Source organism: Callospermophilus lateralis, chromosome Y (genome assembly GCF_048772815.1).
Source record: "Callospermophilus lateralis isolate mCalLat2 chromosome Y, mCalLat2.hap1, whole genome shotgun sequence".
NCBI classification, from domain to species: domain Eukaryota; kingdom Metazoa; phylum Chordata; class Mammalia; order Rodentia; family Sciuridae; genus Callospermophilus; species Callospermophilus lateralis.
In genome coordinates, this window is record NC_135326.1 from 10,805,096 (window position 1) to 10,819,580 (window position 14,485).

General features: G+C 41.8%; 1 protein-coding gene across 1 annotated transcript; it reads left to right on the forward strand.

The window, feature by feature from the left end:
- The first annotated feature begins 886 nt into the window (after positions 1-886).
- Positions 887-3,218, forward strand: LOC143639796 (uncharacterized). Its single transcript, XM_077107856.1, has 3 exons — positions 887-981; positions 1,165-1,225; positions 1,967-3,218. Exons 1-3 carry the CDS (start codon positions 948-950, stop codon positions 3,153-3,155), a joined length of 1,284 nt encoding a protein of 427 aa, XP_076963971.1. The 5' UTR covers positions 887-947; the 3' UTR covers positions 3,156-3,218.
- The last annotated feature ends 11,267 nt before the right edge of the window (positions 3,219-14,485 follow it).

The window sequence follows — 14,485 nt, forward strand, 5'->3', positions numbered from 1 at the left end:
TTGGGTATTGATTTATATCTAAGTCATGTTCCATCTTTTCATCTTACCATATTCTGCTTTAACAGTAATCATGAGAAACCATCAAATTTTTGTGTTTATTAATCATTGTGCTTGTTTACTATTTGACTAATTTTTCTTTTTCTCTGGAGAAATGTACCTGCAAACATCTAGTTGTTCTGTTGGGGTAATCACAAAAGATGAACTCAATCCCCAGTTCACAAATTGTGACAACCTGAGTGTAAAGTTGTCTAAATGTTGTCTGTAGGAGAAACTTCTTAGTGATCCATGTTCGGAAGTTAAGGGTGGGGTGTTCTAGACATTTCTTTAAAGATGGAACAATAGACTGTCACAAGGAATCAAGAGATCAGTCAATGCCATGTTGTTTATATTAACTGTGCAGGCACAGTGAGTCACTGTGTTTGGCAGAATCTCTCTTAAACTCTGAGTTTTGTAATTCCAGCAATTTCCTTCTCATTCAGTTTCTTTTTTAAGGGTAAGTACTATCACGGTTGCCAATATTAGCTCTGCACTGGACAGAAGGTTGTTAGGACTTGAAATAGAGGTGAAACCAAGAAAGAAGTTAGGAGTGACCCAGGAGCCTGTCTCACTTCCTGTGAACTCATCAAAGGAAGGGAGTAAAACACTAAGTTGCTTGCTTTCTGAGTGGCCCAATTCTAGTGCTGGAATGTCTGTGAGGAATGTCTGTGGAATGTCTGCAGGAAGGATTTGATGGACCACATCATACAATTAATCAGGGACTCAGAGATTCATGAGGACATCAAGCATGTTGAGTATATATTTCTTCTCCTGTCAATCTCTCCTGGCCAACAGTAAACATTTGTGGGATATTTTAGATCTCAGTGACCTTGGAGGATGTGGCTGTGAACTTCACCCAGGAGGAGTGGGCTTTTCTGGATCCTTCCCAGAAGAACCTTTACAGAGATGTGATGCTGGAAGCCCTCAGAAACCTGGCTTCTATAGGTAATAATGAAGTTTTTTTTAAAAATTAATCTACTTGAGAACTCATGTTTATTTTGGTCATTTATATAGAACAGAAAAAGGGAATCAGTTATTGAATTATTGCAGCATAAAAGGCACCTACGATTTGACAAACAATTCTGTCTCCTAAAAATTCATAAAGATTGTTCTGGTTTCTCATTTTAGGAAATAAATGGAATGAAAAGAACATTGAAGATGAGATCAAAAATTTTGAGAGCATTCTAAGGTAATTGTACTCACAAGAGAAATTCTTGAAGTAATCTGAGAATGTCATATAATTTTTAAAATAGACCAACCCAAGAAGTATGCACAATTTGAGAAGTATTTATTCTTATAATATTTTTCCCAGAAATATATACTTAGCTATTACAGATATTCAGTCTTCTCAAAGTATTTGACATGCCAAAAATATATGAAATTGCATGTGAATATCACTATTTGGATAATCACCATAGAGAGGCTGCATTGCAAAGGGGGTTTTCCTTTCAATCTCTTGACTTTCAGACAATTTGAACACATCAGGAAACCTAACCTTTACCTGATGTTGGTAGTAACATAAGCCTAGGACCTATAAATAACTATAAAATCATGAATGAATCAAGCATTGATAATGTGCTGGTCATTCTTCAATGAAGACATGTGGTAAACTTCAACGGCCAAGAAGATAGTGTGGGGAAAGTTTCAATGAGATTCCAGTTCTTTACTGGACAAAGAAAACTTTTAATAGAGTAAATTTAGGCTGGGGATGTGGCTCAAGCAGTAGTGCACTCACCTGGCATGTGTGCAGCCCGGGTTCAATCCTCAGCACCACATAAAAACAAAGATCTTGTGTCTGCCAAAAACTAAAATATAAATATTAAAAATTTTCTCTCTCTCTCTCTCTCAAAAAAGAAAAGAAAACTAGAGTAAATCCTTGTGGTTGTTATATGTGTGCCAAAGACTTCATATGCCCTTCATTCCTTCATAGGCAGATCACATCTCAGAAGCCATGTGAATTTAAACAGTATAGGCAATCCCTGATTTCTCTCAAAAGTGTTCACAAACAAGTGTTAACAAAAACTGGAGATGGACCCTATGAAAGTACAGTACGTGGGAAAGTCTTCATTTCCAGTGACATTCAAAGACATGAAGATACTCATACTGGGTGGCAACACTATGAATATCAAAAATGTGGTGAAGCCTCATCTTCTCTCCCAGATGTCCAAAGACACATGAGAACACACAGTGGAGGTAAAGCTTTTCAATGTGAGGTATGTGGGAAAGCCTTTCATTTCTCTTCTTTATTTAGAAGACATGAAAGAGCTTATTCTGGAGAGAAACTCTGTGAATGTAAACAAGGTGGTCAATCCTTTATTTCACACACAAGTCTTCAAAGGTACAGGATCCCACACATGAGGAATGCACATTTCAAATGTATGGTATGTGGAAAAGACTTTGCTTATCCCAGTTTACTTAGAATACATCAGAGAACACATACTGGAGAGAAGCCTTATGAATGTAAGCAGTGTGGAAAAGCCTTTTCTAGATCCAGTAACTTTCACACACATGGAAAAACTCATTCTGGAGAAAAGCCCTATAAATGTAAGCAGTGTGGCAAAGCCTTTACTACATCCAGTAACCTTCAGATTCATGGAAGAACACATAGTGGAGAGAAGCCCTATGAGTGTAAGCAGTGTGGAAAAGGCTTCACTCAGTCCTCTAGCCTTCAGTCACATGAAAAAATTCATACTGGAGAGAAGCCCTATGAATGTAAGCAGTGTGGAAAAACTTTTGCAAATTACAATAACCTTCACAGACATGGAAGAACACATACTGGAGAGAAGCCCTATGAATGTAAGCAATGTGGAAAAGCTTTTGCAAATTCCAACAACCTTCACAGACATGGAAGAACACATACTGGAGAGAAGCCCTATGAATGTAAGCAGTGTGGCAAAGCCTTTGCTAGATTCAGTTACCTTCAGTCACATGAAAAAACTCATACTGGAGAGAAGCCCTATGAATGTAAGCAGTGTGGAAAAGCCTTTTCTACTTCTGGTTACCTTCAGATTCATGGAAGAACACATACTGGAGAGAAGCCCTATGAATGTAAGCAGTGTGGAAAAGTCTTCACTTATTTCTCTGGCCTTTACTCACATAAAAAACTTCATACTGGATAGAAGCCCTATGACTGTAAGCTTTGTGGCAAAGCCTTTGCTAGTTCCAGTGACCTTCAAAGATATGGAAGAACACATACTGGAGAGAAGCTCTATAATTGGAAGCAATGTGGAAAAGCCTTTGTTACATCTGTTCAGCTTCGTTTACATGAAGGAACACTTCATGCAGAGAGATTGTACTCATGAAAACAATTGGCAAAGTCTTCTGTTAATAAAGTTTCACTTTTAATATGTAGTAAGTTTTCTGAAGAAAAATTCTTTGAATGTGAAATGTGGGAAATCAGTATTGTCACAAAGAGAAGAAAGTGCTACATATCAGAATCAATGAATCAATCTCTCTTTCTATCTATGTATCTATCTATCAATAAATTGTACTGGGGATTTAGTCTGAGGGCCCTCCATCACTGAGCCAGATTCCTTTTGCTTTTTATTTTGAGACAGGGACTTGAGGAGTTCCTTGGTGTCTTCCTAAGTTGCTGAGTCTGGCTTCACATTTGTGATCCTTCTGCCTGAGCTCCCCGAGACTCTGGGATTAAGGGCATACATGACCACATCTAACTGAATAATGCTTTAAATGTAAAAAATTTGGAAAATCATTCCATTTTCCCTGCTGCCTTCATAGCCATTTCACTCACACTGCGGGGGGGGGACCCTCAGAATGTGGAGGATTGATACATCCTGTTAGCTTCCCGTCTCAGCCCTGCTTTTCTTCTCATATGAAAATACTCGTGGAGAGAAACCTGAGAATGTGAGAAATGTGGGAAGTCTTCTAATTTCCCCACTTTTTTTCCAAGGACTGGGAAGATTCTTCTTGAAAGATTCATGTCAAAATGAATAAATTGTATGCAAGTAAGAAATACAAAGGGCTCAGGTGTTCCAGTTTTGTTCAGTCGTATGAAAGGACTCAGACTGTAGAAAATCCTGTGGATAAGCCATGTGGGGCAGTATTCAGCTTTCCTGGTTTCCTCCAAAGACATAAAAGGATTCATATCAGGGAAACCCTATTGAACAATGTGGTAGAACTTTCACCTTTCCAGGTTCTTTTTGAGTATCATGGGAGAACTCACTCTGGAGAAAAGCCTCGTATATAAAAATGTGGTGAGATCTTCAGTTGTTCCAGTTTGTTTAGACTTACTCATCAAACTTGAGGGAATTTTTTACTTTATTTTATTTTACGTGTTTTGGTACCAGGGATTCAGCTCAGAGACTTTAACCACTGAGCCACATCCCAGTTCTTTTTAATTTTTTTTTTCAAATAGTTAGACACATTCTCACTGAATTGCTTAGGTCCTCACTATGTTGTGGAGGTTGACTTTGAACTTGTGATCCCCTGCCTCAGCCTCGTTTTTCACTGGAATTAGTCATTCAACCCCTTCAGCAAGGAACTTTTTTTTTTTTTTTTCAGAAAACCACTGTATGTGTAAAAAAAGTGTGTGCCTTCATTTCTTTTTTTGTCTATTCAGAGGTAATGAAAATGCACCCTGGAGTAGATGTAAGGATTGTTTCAGCATGAAGATGTGAAAGCAACATGTTTCTCCCAGTTAAATATCTCTTCTTGTTAGATTTAATTTTTCTATATTTTAAGTTTTTTTCATCTGTAGTCATCTCTTACATATTATGCCATAATAAACATTATCATCATCATCATCATCATCATCACCACCATCACCACCACCACCACCATTATCATCATAACTGGAGTACTTATGCACTGATCACATCCCTAGATACTTTTATTTTTTAATTTTGTTTGAAGATCCTGGTAAATTCTTTTCAAGGGCCTGAGTATGTTGCTGAGGCTGGTCTTGAACTTGCCATCCTCATTCTATAACCACTGGGATTACAGACATGCTACCATGCCCGACTCCTGGGTGTTTCTTGAAACCCTGATGTAAATCAAAATGTGCCTTTTTGTGTAGAATTTCCAAGTGTTAACTGGTTAAGAAGCAAGAATTACTTAATGTACATTATGTGTTTATGTATATTAATGCTATTTAAGCTCTAAGATTCTAGAATGATTCTGAGCATCATCAGAACATTATTTCACACCTTATACTCTAAATTTTTATTAGTCTGGTTGGCCTAAACTGAAGTCCATTTGGAAAAAGTTTATTTTAGATAATTTTTGTTAAAAACAGGGTGGAAGGTCTGTTCAAATATTTAAGGGAACAAACATTTCTATTACGATCTTATGATAGGATGAAATTTAAGTAATCACAGTGAGTATTATCAGATTTTTTAAAAACAATTTATTGTTCCCTCTGTGCACCAGGCATGAGCTGAACAACATTGCAGAGTCACGAGGCTATGGAACATTGCATGGTGCTCATGTAAGTGTTCTCTAGAGCACAAGTGAAATGACAAAAGCAAACACCTGGGAGTGCACACTCACACCCATGTGCACACACATACATGGGATCAAGTCACCTTTTTCTGTACATACCCTCCCTAGTGCAGTTCTTTCTTCCTCACTGTGTCATGCAACTATTGATTTCTTTGATTTTTCTCACAATGCTGCTGCCCACTATTTTTTTTTCTCAAAAATCAATTGTTCTTTCCTGACTTCACAATTTATTTGTGTCTTTCCAAAGTTTTATTACAGATTAGGTATGTTAGTTGAGGCTTCTCCACTCCAGCCTTAAGTACAGATTGGTGAAATGTCTTTTCCTTTCCCCTTTGCTTCCTTGCCTCTTTCAGATTTCACCCAGGAGTGCTCCACCACTGAGCTTCACCATAGTTCTTTTGTTGTTTTCTGAGATGGGTTGAGGCTGGCCCTGAACTTTTGCTCAGCCTGCCTCAGCCTTCTTGCAGCTGGACCATAGAATTGTGCCCTTGTGTGTCCTGCTGCTGGCTTCTTTCTTTTTCTTTTTTTTTTTTAAGAGAGAGTGAGAGAGGAGAGAGAGAATTTTTTGATATTTATTTTTTAGTTATCGGCGGACACAACATCATTGTTTGTACGCGGTGCTGAGAATCGAACCCGGGCCACACATGCCAGGCAAGCGTGCTACCACTTGAGCCACATCCCCAGCCCCACTCTTTCTTTTTCTTAATGCCTGTTCAGTCTGTGGATGACTCTGAGACCACCACTGTGTCACTCCTGCTTGTTCTAAGTCTCATGTGTTGTGTTGTATATAGGCACATTAAAGAGCATTTAAAAAATATTATTTGTATTTATTGCTTCAAAAGGCACCTTCTCAAAATACTTTAGTTGCCTTCTCTTTTCTTTTTCTGGTGCCAGGGACCCAATCCTGCCTTGTGCATGCTAGGCAGGTGCTCTAACACCTAGCACTCCCCTAGCTCAGGCGGTGAGTTTGCTGCTGCTGTGTGTGTGGACCCCACTACTGTCCATGTCAGTAGATGCAGCACTACAGGTTTTTATTTCACATTTGCAGCTAGTCCCTTTCTTGAAGGTTTTTGACATCAGTGAATTTTAAAAACTGACATCCACTTAGCTTCTCTCCTCATGATTAATATTAGGTGGAATATGCCAGAAAATCCAGGCTGGACTTCTCTCTGTGTTTAGGGTACCTCAGTAACCCTGAGAATATCATGTGATGATTTTTTTCCTACACAGTGTGTGACCAAAGACAAGGTAAGGAGGGTCCCAGTCTGATGTCTTAATGTAGTGGCACTCCCTTCTCCACCTAAGAATCTTAAGCTTCTCCAGAGATTCTCACCATAGTTTTCTTTAAACACAATGTCAGGAAAAGGTTTTGCAAAGAACTCAAAGTGGGTTAGAATTCAGACTTGATGACCTTACTTCTGCTTTTCTGGTAATGCTTAGAAAACCTCTGACTAATCTCACAAATGGTACAAAAAGCACTTTCTGTGAACTAAAAAAGAAAAAAAAAACTTTATATAGACTCCTAGAAACAATGTACACCTCCACCTCTTCCCACTGGGTGTAAACAATGAAATTTCAAACTCGAGGTCCAGAGAATTTTAGGAATACCCCTCTAAGTCCTGCAGCTAGTAAGTTGGCTCCCTGAATATTCCCTGGGTGTCCAGCCTCATCTGCCCCACATCACTAATGGGGCCTCCACTGGTAAAAAAATATCCCAGGTCATAGCCAGGAATTCTTGTTTGGAAATTATACAGCAGGGTCTCTGGTGGGAATTCAGGAGCACTGGATTCAAGGTTTCCAGACACTTTAGAGCTGCAACCTTCTTACCCAGTGGTCATGGCCCTCGTGAAGTCCACAGTGGGTGCAGCACCCCGGACGTGGTCAGCACTCATGAGGGCAATACCACTCTCAACACTGCAGCTAATAAATCCCCAGGAGTCCTGCTTTCCAGTGCTTGCCCTGTGCTGCAGAGGGTCCTGCATGTTGCTATAATCTTCTTGGTGTCCTTGCTGTGCTCTGCTGGGGTCATTCTACCAAGGAGGCCTGGAAACCACTGGACCTGGGATCTGGAGGCACTTGCACAGATGCCCATTTACTCCTGGCCTGATGACCTTCCTGGGCCACCACCACCCAGTCGTGTCCGATCTGCTCTTCACTGTCACTTTCTTACCTGCACTGCCTGAGCTCAGAGTCCCCTCATTCTCCACACTCACATTCATTTTCCTGATGGCTTTGGTGATCACCAGGGACCATGCCCCCTATCGTGGGGCCTCTCGGGCTCCTTCCATCCCTCTCTTTGCACAGGGTCACCCAGGAGTGTGCTGCAGATAGGGCATCTCCCCCCTGCTGTGGATTCTTGTTACACTAGGCCCTGGGGTCAACCTGGTGTGTGCCACAGGTTGGGCATCCCTCCTGTTCTGGGGAACCCTGGTATACTTGGCCCCTATCTCAGTATTCAGCCAAGAGAAGAAAGAGCTTATCCAGCAAGAGCCTGAGTTCTGATCTGCTGCCAGCACGTGGTTTAAGTGACCTCCATTGACCTGTCCTTGGCCACTGTAGGGAAGACTCTGCAGGTGTACCTATTTGTATTTTGCTTCCTGAAACATGCCACCAGGAAGAGCTGTGTCATCTCTGTGTGGCTGTGATTTATGATTTAAGGTTTTAGTCATAAAACCCATTCAGCCAAACATGGGTCCACCAAGTGGGAAAAGGGTTTGGGGATGCAATGTTTTTTTGTTTTTTTTTTTTTTTCTCTCAATCATTTTTTGTTTGAATATTCCTTCTTTGGTGTTCCACATTAAGGCCTATTTTTGCTTTGACTTGGAATAATTTTTTTGACAGCAATTTGCTTGTTTTGTCAGTGCCTAAAATATGCATGAGAATGGTAAAATAACCCCTGAATTTGCCAATCCCTAGAATTGATCCAAATAGCATTTGAAAAGGGTCTGCAGTACACGCTGTGGAGAGGGCTCTTTCTGCTTAGGCTAAGGGATTCAGTCACCTGTCCTAAGGATTCGAAGCATCCTGAGAAAAACCTCACCCACAACATATTCAAGAGTCATGGGTCTTGTGTGGTCATTGAGCAGAGTTTCTTATGTACTTGTGTCCAAATATTTAAGATGGCAAACATGATAAAGATCAGTGATTGTCACTGTTATCTTTGTTACCAGCCATTTGCTGTGTCTCTCATAGTGTTCATTTGGAAACGAAGGTGGAACTTCTGATATTAATAAATAGAGCTTAAGCTATCCCATAGCATTTAGTCTCAAAAGATAGTTTTTGAAGCTCCCATGATTACTGAAAACTTTCTGTCCACCTAATGAGACAGCTTGGCAGTTTTCTAATATTTCATCTTTGATTCATTGCATAGTGGCATGTGAGCACTTGATGCAGTCTGGACTGCTTTGTAATAAATCCATTTGCCAAAGGCAGGAGTTACAGGCTTGTTACTGGCCAGCATGAAGCTCTGGAGTGCATGCAACTATGCTGGGGTGCGGGCATTCTCTGTAGTTCAGCCTTGGTGAGTACATCAGTGCAGGAATCAGGCTCCTGAGAGGGCTACAGAATCCCGAGAGGACAGGCCTACTGCTTCTGGGCAATAGAGTTGGCCTGTGGGCTGGCAGGTGGAGGGCCACCTTCTGATGTGTTTGGGTGTGTAGCTGAGCCAGTCGGGAGGATGTACACTGATTTAAATGAGAATTAAAATATTCTTTGCTATACTGAAGATATTATTTGGCACCAAACACCTTAACAAGTAACCTCTTGGAACTTGAGTCTCATGTTTTCTTTCATGTATGCATTTTCCCACAAGCTTTTTTTTTTTTTTTTTTTCTGAAGAGAGAAAGTGAGAGAGAGAGAAAGAGAATTTTTAATATTTATTTTTTAGTTTTCAGTGGACACAACATCTTTGTTTGTATGTGGTGCTGAGGATCCAACCCGGGCCGCATGCATGCCAGGCGAGCGCGCTACTGCTTGAGCCACAACCCCAGCCCCACCCACAAGCTTTTGTAGAGTGATGCTTTTGTGGAATAAACTGAGATGAATATGAAGAGGCTTACTAATGGTATAGCATACCATTAGGAGTTTTGAAGGCCTGCAGCAGACTGAAATTGCAACTGTTGTTATAATTTTATGAAAGACTGTGAAATTCTCAAAATGCTTGTGAATCACCATGTGCTATGGCACACACCTGTACTCCAAGTGGCTCAATATGCTGAGGCAGGAGCCAGCTTCCAGGAAAGAGAAGCACTTAGCAACTCAGTGAACCCCTGTCTCTACAAAAAAAATAGAAAAGAAGGCTGGGATGTGGCTCAGTGGTGGAGTGCCTCCAAGGTCAATTTCTGGTACTCTCCACAAAAATTCATTAGGCAACAAGTTTTCATAAACTGTATGATGGGTGGATGGGCTCATAAATTATATTGTTTTATGGGTTTTAAAAATATAGATATAGCAAGGGCCTTGACGGGAAGCTTCCTGCTCTGGGACACCTCAGTAATTGATAGTCTCCTTATCATGAAGTGGTTGCGAAAGCCTCTGTTGTGCAGGAGTCTCTGAAGGTGCTAAGAGTTCCTGTCTTAGAGATTTTTGGTGGAGGAAATCCATATGGAGGACTCTGATTTATAGATGATGTCACCGGGGAGATCAAGTGAGACTGATAAGGAAAAAAAAAAAGTTGCCACATGGTCAAGTGCAGCCTAAAAGATGTCAGATTTTCTTGTATTTAAGGACTGTGTCAGGGACCCTTGGAGGATGATGTCAGCAATTTAAGATCAAACCTGTGCTCCTGGAAAAAGGGGAATGCTGTGAGTCTCTGCTCAAAGTTATTAGTGAAAGACTGATGAGTAGTCTGAAAATTTATTTGGTCTTTTCAGTGGTAAGAACAATTTGCAGTAGAATGCTATTTAAATAGAGAAAACAGAAAATATTAGCCAAATCTGAGGCCAAAATATATACCAGTTGTTGATTAGACAGGATTATTAATTTAAATTATATTTGGTATTGAGTATGAATACTTATAGATAGGACCACATCATCAATGAGCAGTAGTGTGCCCCAGGCAAAAGTTAAGATACAATATATCTGTGTTTCATTGTTTCACTGTGATGATTAATGCTACTGTGTTGAAATATTTCACGATACCCAGATATAATTCTCATTTTTCCAGATTTAATGAACTAGACAATATTAGACTATTAAATATTCTGAGATCACTACCCCAGCTCTCTAGGAACCCAGTTTTATAGCCCAAAATATGCAATGAGGGGTGTCTTGAGAACTTACAGATAACAGGATTTTGGCAAGCATAACACAAAGGCAGACAGTAGGTTAATGAACTACGTGGCTCAACATTTCAAGGTAGGGAATACATTCAGATTCCAACATCAGAATTCATGAGGTGCTGAACAAAGAGCCTCTACCTCAGAGCAAAGACTATCCAAAGAACCCTGGTCCTTGGAAAGACCCACAGAGCACTCTTAGGTACATACCCACCCTGCTGAGTTGTTTTTCTGCAAATAATGGGAGAAATCTTCAGAGCCAGGTGTCCCTGACTCAGTCAGGCTAGGTGAGGACCCATAGCAAACCCCTAGCAACCACCAATGAGCATGAGACAGGAAAAATACCTGGGATGCCAGATGACCCTCCCTGTAGTTATGGTGATTGATAACATGTTGGGAAACCATGTAGTTCAGTACATACTCCCCTTGTGGCCTAAATCAATCAGTTCAATGGAATCCTCCTATTGTACTAACCAATCACACTTACCCAACTTGTTCCCACCAGTGAATATGCTAATCGTGTTTTAGAGTCGTTTTATGATTTTTGCACAGTGTGTGATGATTCGCTAAGAGATGCTATGATGTATGTGGGGTCCCTGCCTTCCCCAAAGAGTGTATAAGACTGCTGCAAACCCTGGGCTCAGGAACTTTCACTGTCACCACTTGCTGTGTGCATGCAGAGGACCCAGCTAGCTCACCATATACACCTGTTTGCTGCTTACATGGATCTTGGTCTCTGGTGGCATTTTGGGGGTCCTGAATTTGAGCATAAGGATACCACTGAAGTTTCGGAGAGGGTTGTTGTCTGCTCAGGAGGAGCCAGGTATGGGCGACTTCAAGGGATGGGCAGGCATTCTAAGCAAGGTTAGAAAACACAGTAACTTATAGTAAAACAGAAACTAGTTTTCATGAGTTTGGGACGAGATGGCTCCTAATCTTAAGAAGGAATTAGAAGGAGTTTAAGACTTTTATTCTCAAACCCATTACATTTATGCTCCCACCCACCTTCTTTGTACCACAATAGAAAAGGGACTGGAGATGGAGCCCAGGGGTTCTGTATCCTTGCCATGGATTCAGTGCCCAGCGGAGGTGGGGTGGTAGGGGGAGCAACTACAGTTGAGTTCTCAGCCCTCAATGGTTATGTGGCCACTATTCCACACTTGGGGGAATGTGGCTGTTTATATATAAACCCCCCTCCCCATTGTCATCGGCAATATTGGTAAGTAGACTGAATTTGGGCCAGTGTACAAGATACGAAAGACTTCACCAATTCAAGTTAAGAGTAAAAAATAAAATTGTATTTACTTTCCAGGAAGGGGTAGATACTGAAGCCAGAAATAGACAGGCAGTCAGTATAGACAGGTAAATGGAGTCAGGTCTGATCTAGGAGGCCAAATTTGAGTTGAGTCTGGCAAGTTGGAGACTGTCCCCTGAGGGATAGAAATGTTAATTCCTTCTGAGCCCTTGCTCAACCCTCATCAAGGACCTGCCCTGGCTCCTTCCAGTTGCTAAGGTAGCCTCTCCCAGGAATTGCCCCTCCCTACAGAGAGCCATAAAGTTGTTAATGTGTCCTTGGCTGCTGCATCCTTCCCTTCCCCCTTCAGCCCCTCTGTTTATCTCCTTTGTGCCATGTCACCAAGCATTCCTGGGCCTAGTCACCAAGGCAAAAAGGAGAAAGATAAGGGAGAAAGGAATGGAGAACAAAGGAAGCCTAGGACTCAAAAAGGCTGAACATCTTGTTTCTGTGATGTCAGGATACCAGATATGGCCCCCCTCTCCCTCCTGGGGAGAAGTCTATGTTACTCCTTTATAAATAAACCCTGCTTTGTGTGCTTGCCTGGGCTTGCTTCTCTAATGTTCAAACTTCAACATGTGAGGGGGCAGAACTCCTCCCAGTAACCAGCGGTATCAACACCACAGGCCATATGTGCCCCAAGTGGGGTTTCATATGCAGACTTCATGGGCCGAGCTGAGCAGGGTTGTTATTTCTTTTTGGATTAACTATCAGTTGAAACCCAGGAAGCTGAGAGCCCTGGGTCTGTATCTAGGGATATGTTGCTTACCAGGCAGGAGCAGGTGGGCTTGTGGCTTTTCTTGAAAATGTTGGTGCCTCTGAACCACTGACATGGAACTAACACAAGAGAGGGGGGCCCTTCCTGAGAGGTCAATTCCGGCCAGCCTGTACAATGGGGTGAAGTGTGTCAAGGGGGCACTTGACCATGAGCTCACTGACATTTTATGAGACCCACAGATGCCTGAAGTTGAAGCCAGATTTAAAGTTAGGTAGTCAGTGTAGTTAGGTAAATCGGGTCTGGTATGGAGTAAGATTCAAAATGGAGGCCATGATTAGAATGAATTCCAGGAAAAGTTGAACAACTCTTGGAATGTTAATGAAGTCCCGGAAAAGCCCAAGGCCAAAGCCCATCCCAAAGAAGTGTTAATGACAGTCCCCAGCAAACTTGAAGATGCTGACTCAAAAATCATTCCTGCCCAGAATACTCCTTTGACCCACCTGTGCCCCACCCTTGACAGAACAAAGGACAGGAATGTGACAGGAATGCGGGAAAGCTAAATGAAGATTTCAGCTATAAAAATGGGAGACAACCATTTCATCTCTTGGGTCCCCTTCTTCCTCCAGGAGAAGTCTTTTCTACAGTCCTTTAATAAACTTCTATTTTCCACTCTGACCTTGCCTGGGCCTGCTTCTCTGGTGTTATTCTTCAACATTGGGGAAGCAAGGACTCGTCACTGGTCAACAGCAGTAACAAAGTCACAGATGACACCAAACATACATACAATTTGCCCTCTACACGCATGCCTATGACTGAATTAAGGACCCCCCAAAAGACCACCAGAGACCAAGATCGATGTAAGCAGCAAAGAGGTGTTTATTGCAAGCTAGCTTGGTCCTCCACGTGCACACAGAAACTGCTGATGCTGAGATGCCCGAGCCCAGGGTTTAGAGCACTTTTCTACACTCTGGGGAAGGCAGGGACTTCACAGACATCATAGCATCTCTTAGCAAATCATCACACACCACGGGAAAATCATAAAACAACCCTAAAACATGTTTAGCACATTCACTGGCGGGAACAATTTGGGTAAGGATGATTGGCTAGTAAAAGAGGGGCATGGTTTAAGCCATGAGGGGATACTTGCTGAACTACATGGTTCCCAACATGTTATCAACCACCATAAACTACTGGGAGGGTCATCTGATATCCCAGGTATTTCAGTGTGTCATGCTGATTGGTGGCTGGGGGGTGGGGGGGTTTGGGGGGGTTGCTATGGGTTCCCACCTAGACTGAGTCAGGGACACCTGGCACAGCAGACCTCACCTGTTATTTGTAGATAAACAACTCAGCATGGTGAGCATGAGCCTAGGAGTTTTCTGTGGGTCTTTCTGAGGACAAAGGACAGGCACTCTTCCTTGGATAGGCTTTGCTCTGAGGTAGAGGCTAGCTTTTCAATTACCCTTTCTGTAACAGCCCCTGAAGAGAGGGCTAAGGACAAGATTCCCTTGTCTTCCTGGTGTAGCTTCGCTGATCAAAGTTCCTTTCCTGCTTTTCATCATGACCTTTTCTGTTTGGTTTTGGGGTAAACAGATGACCTGATGTGTGGGGTCACCAGAGTCAGGTCGCTTCCTAGAACTCCCCTAATAGTGGAATGTAGCACATGGACATTAAGCACAAGGTGCTCATTTTATTTCCAGC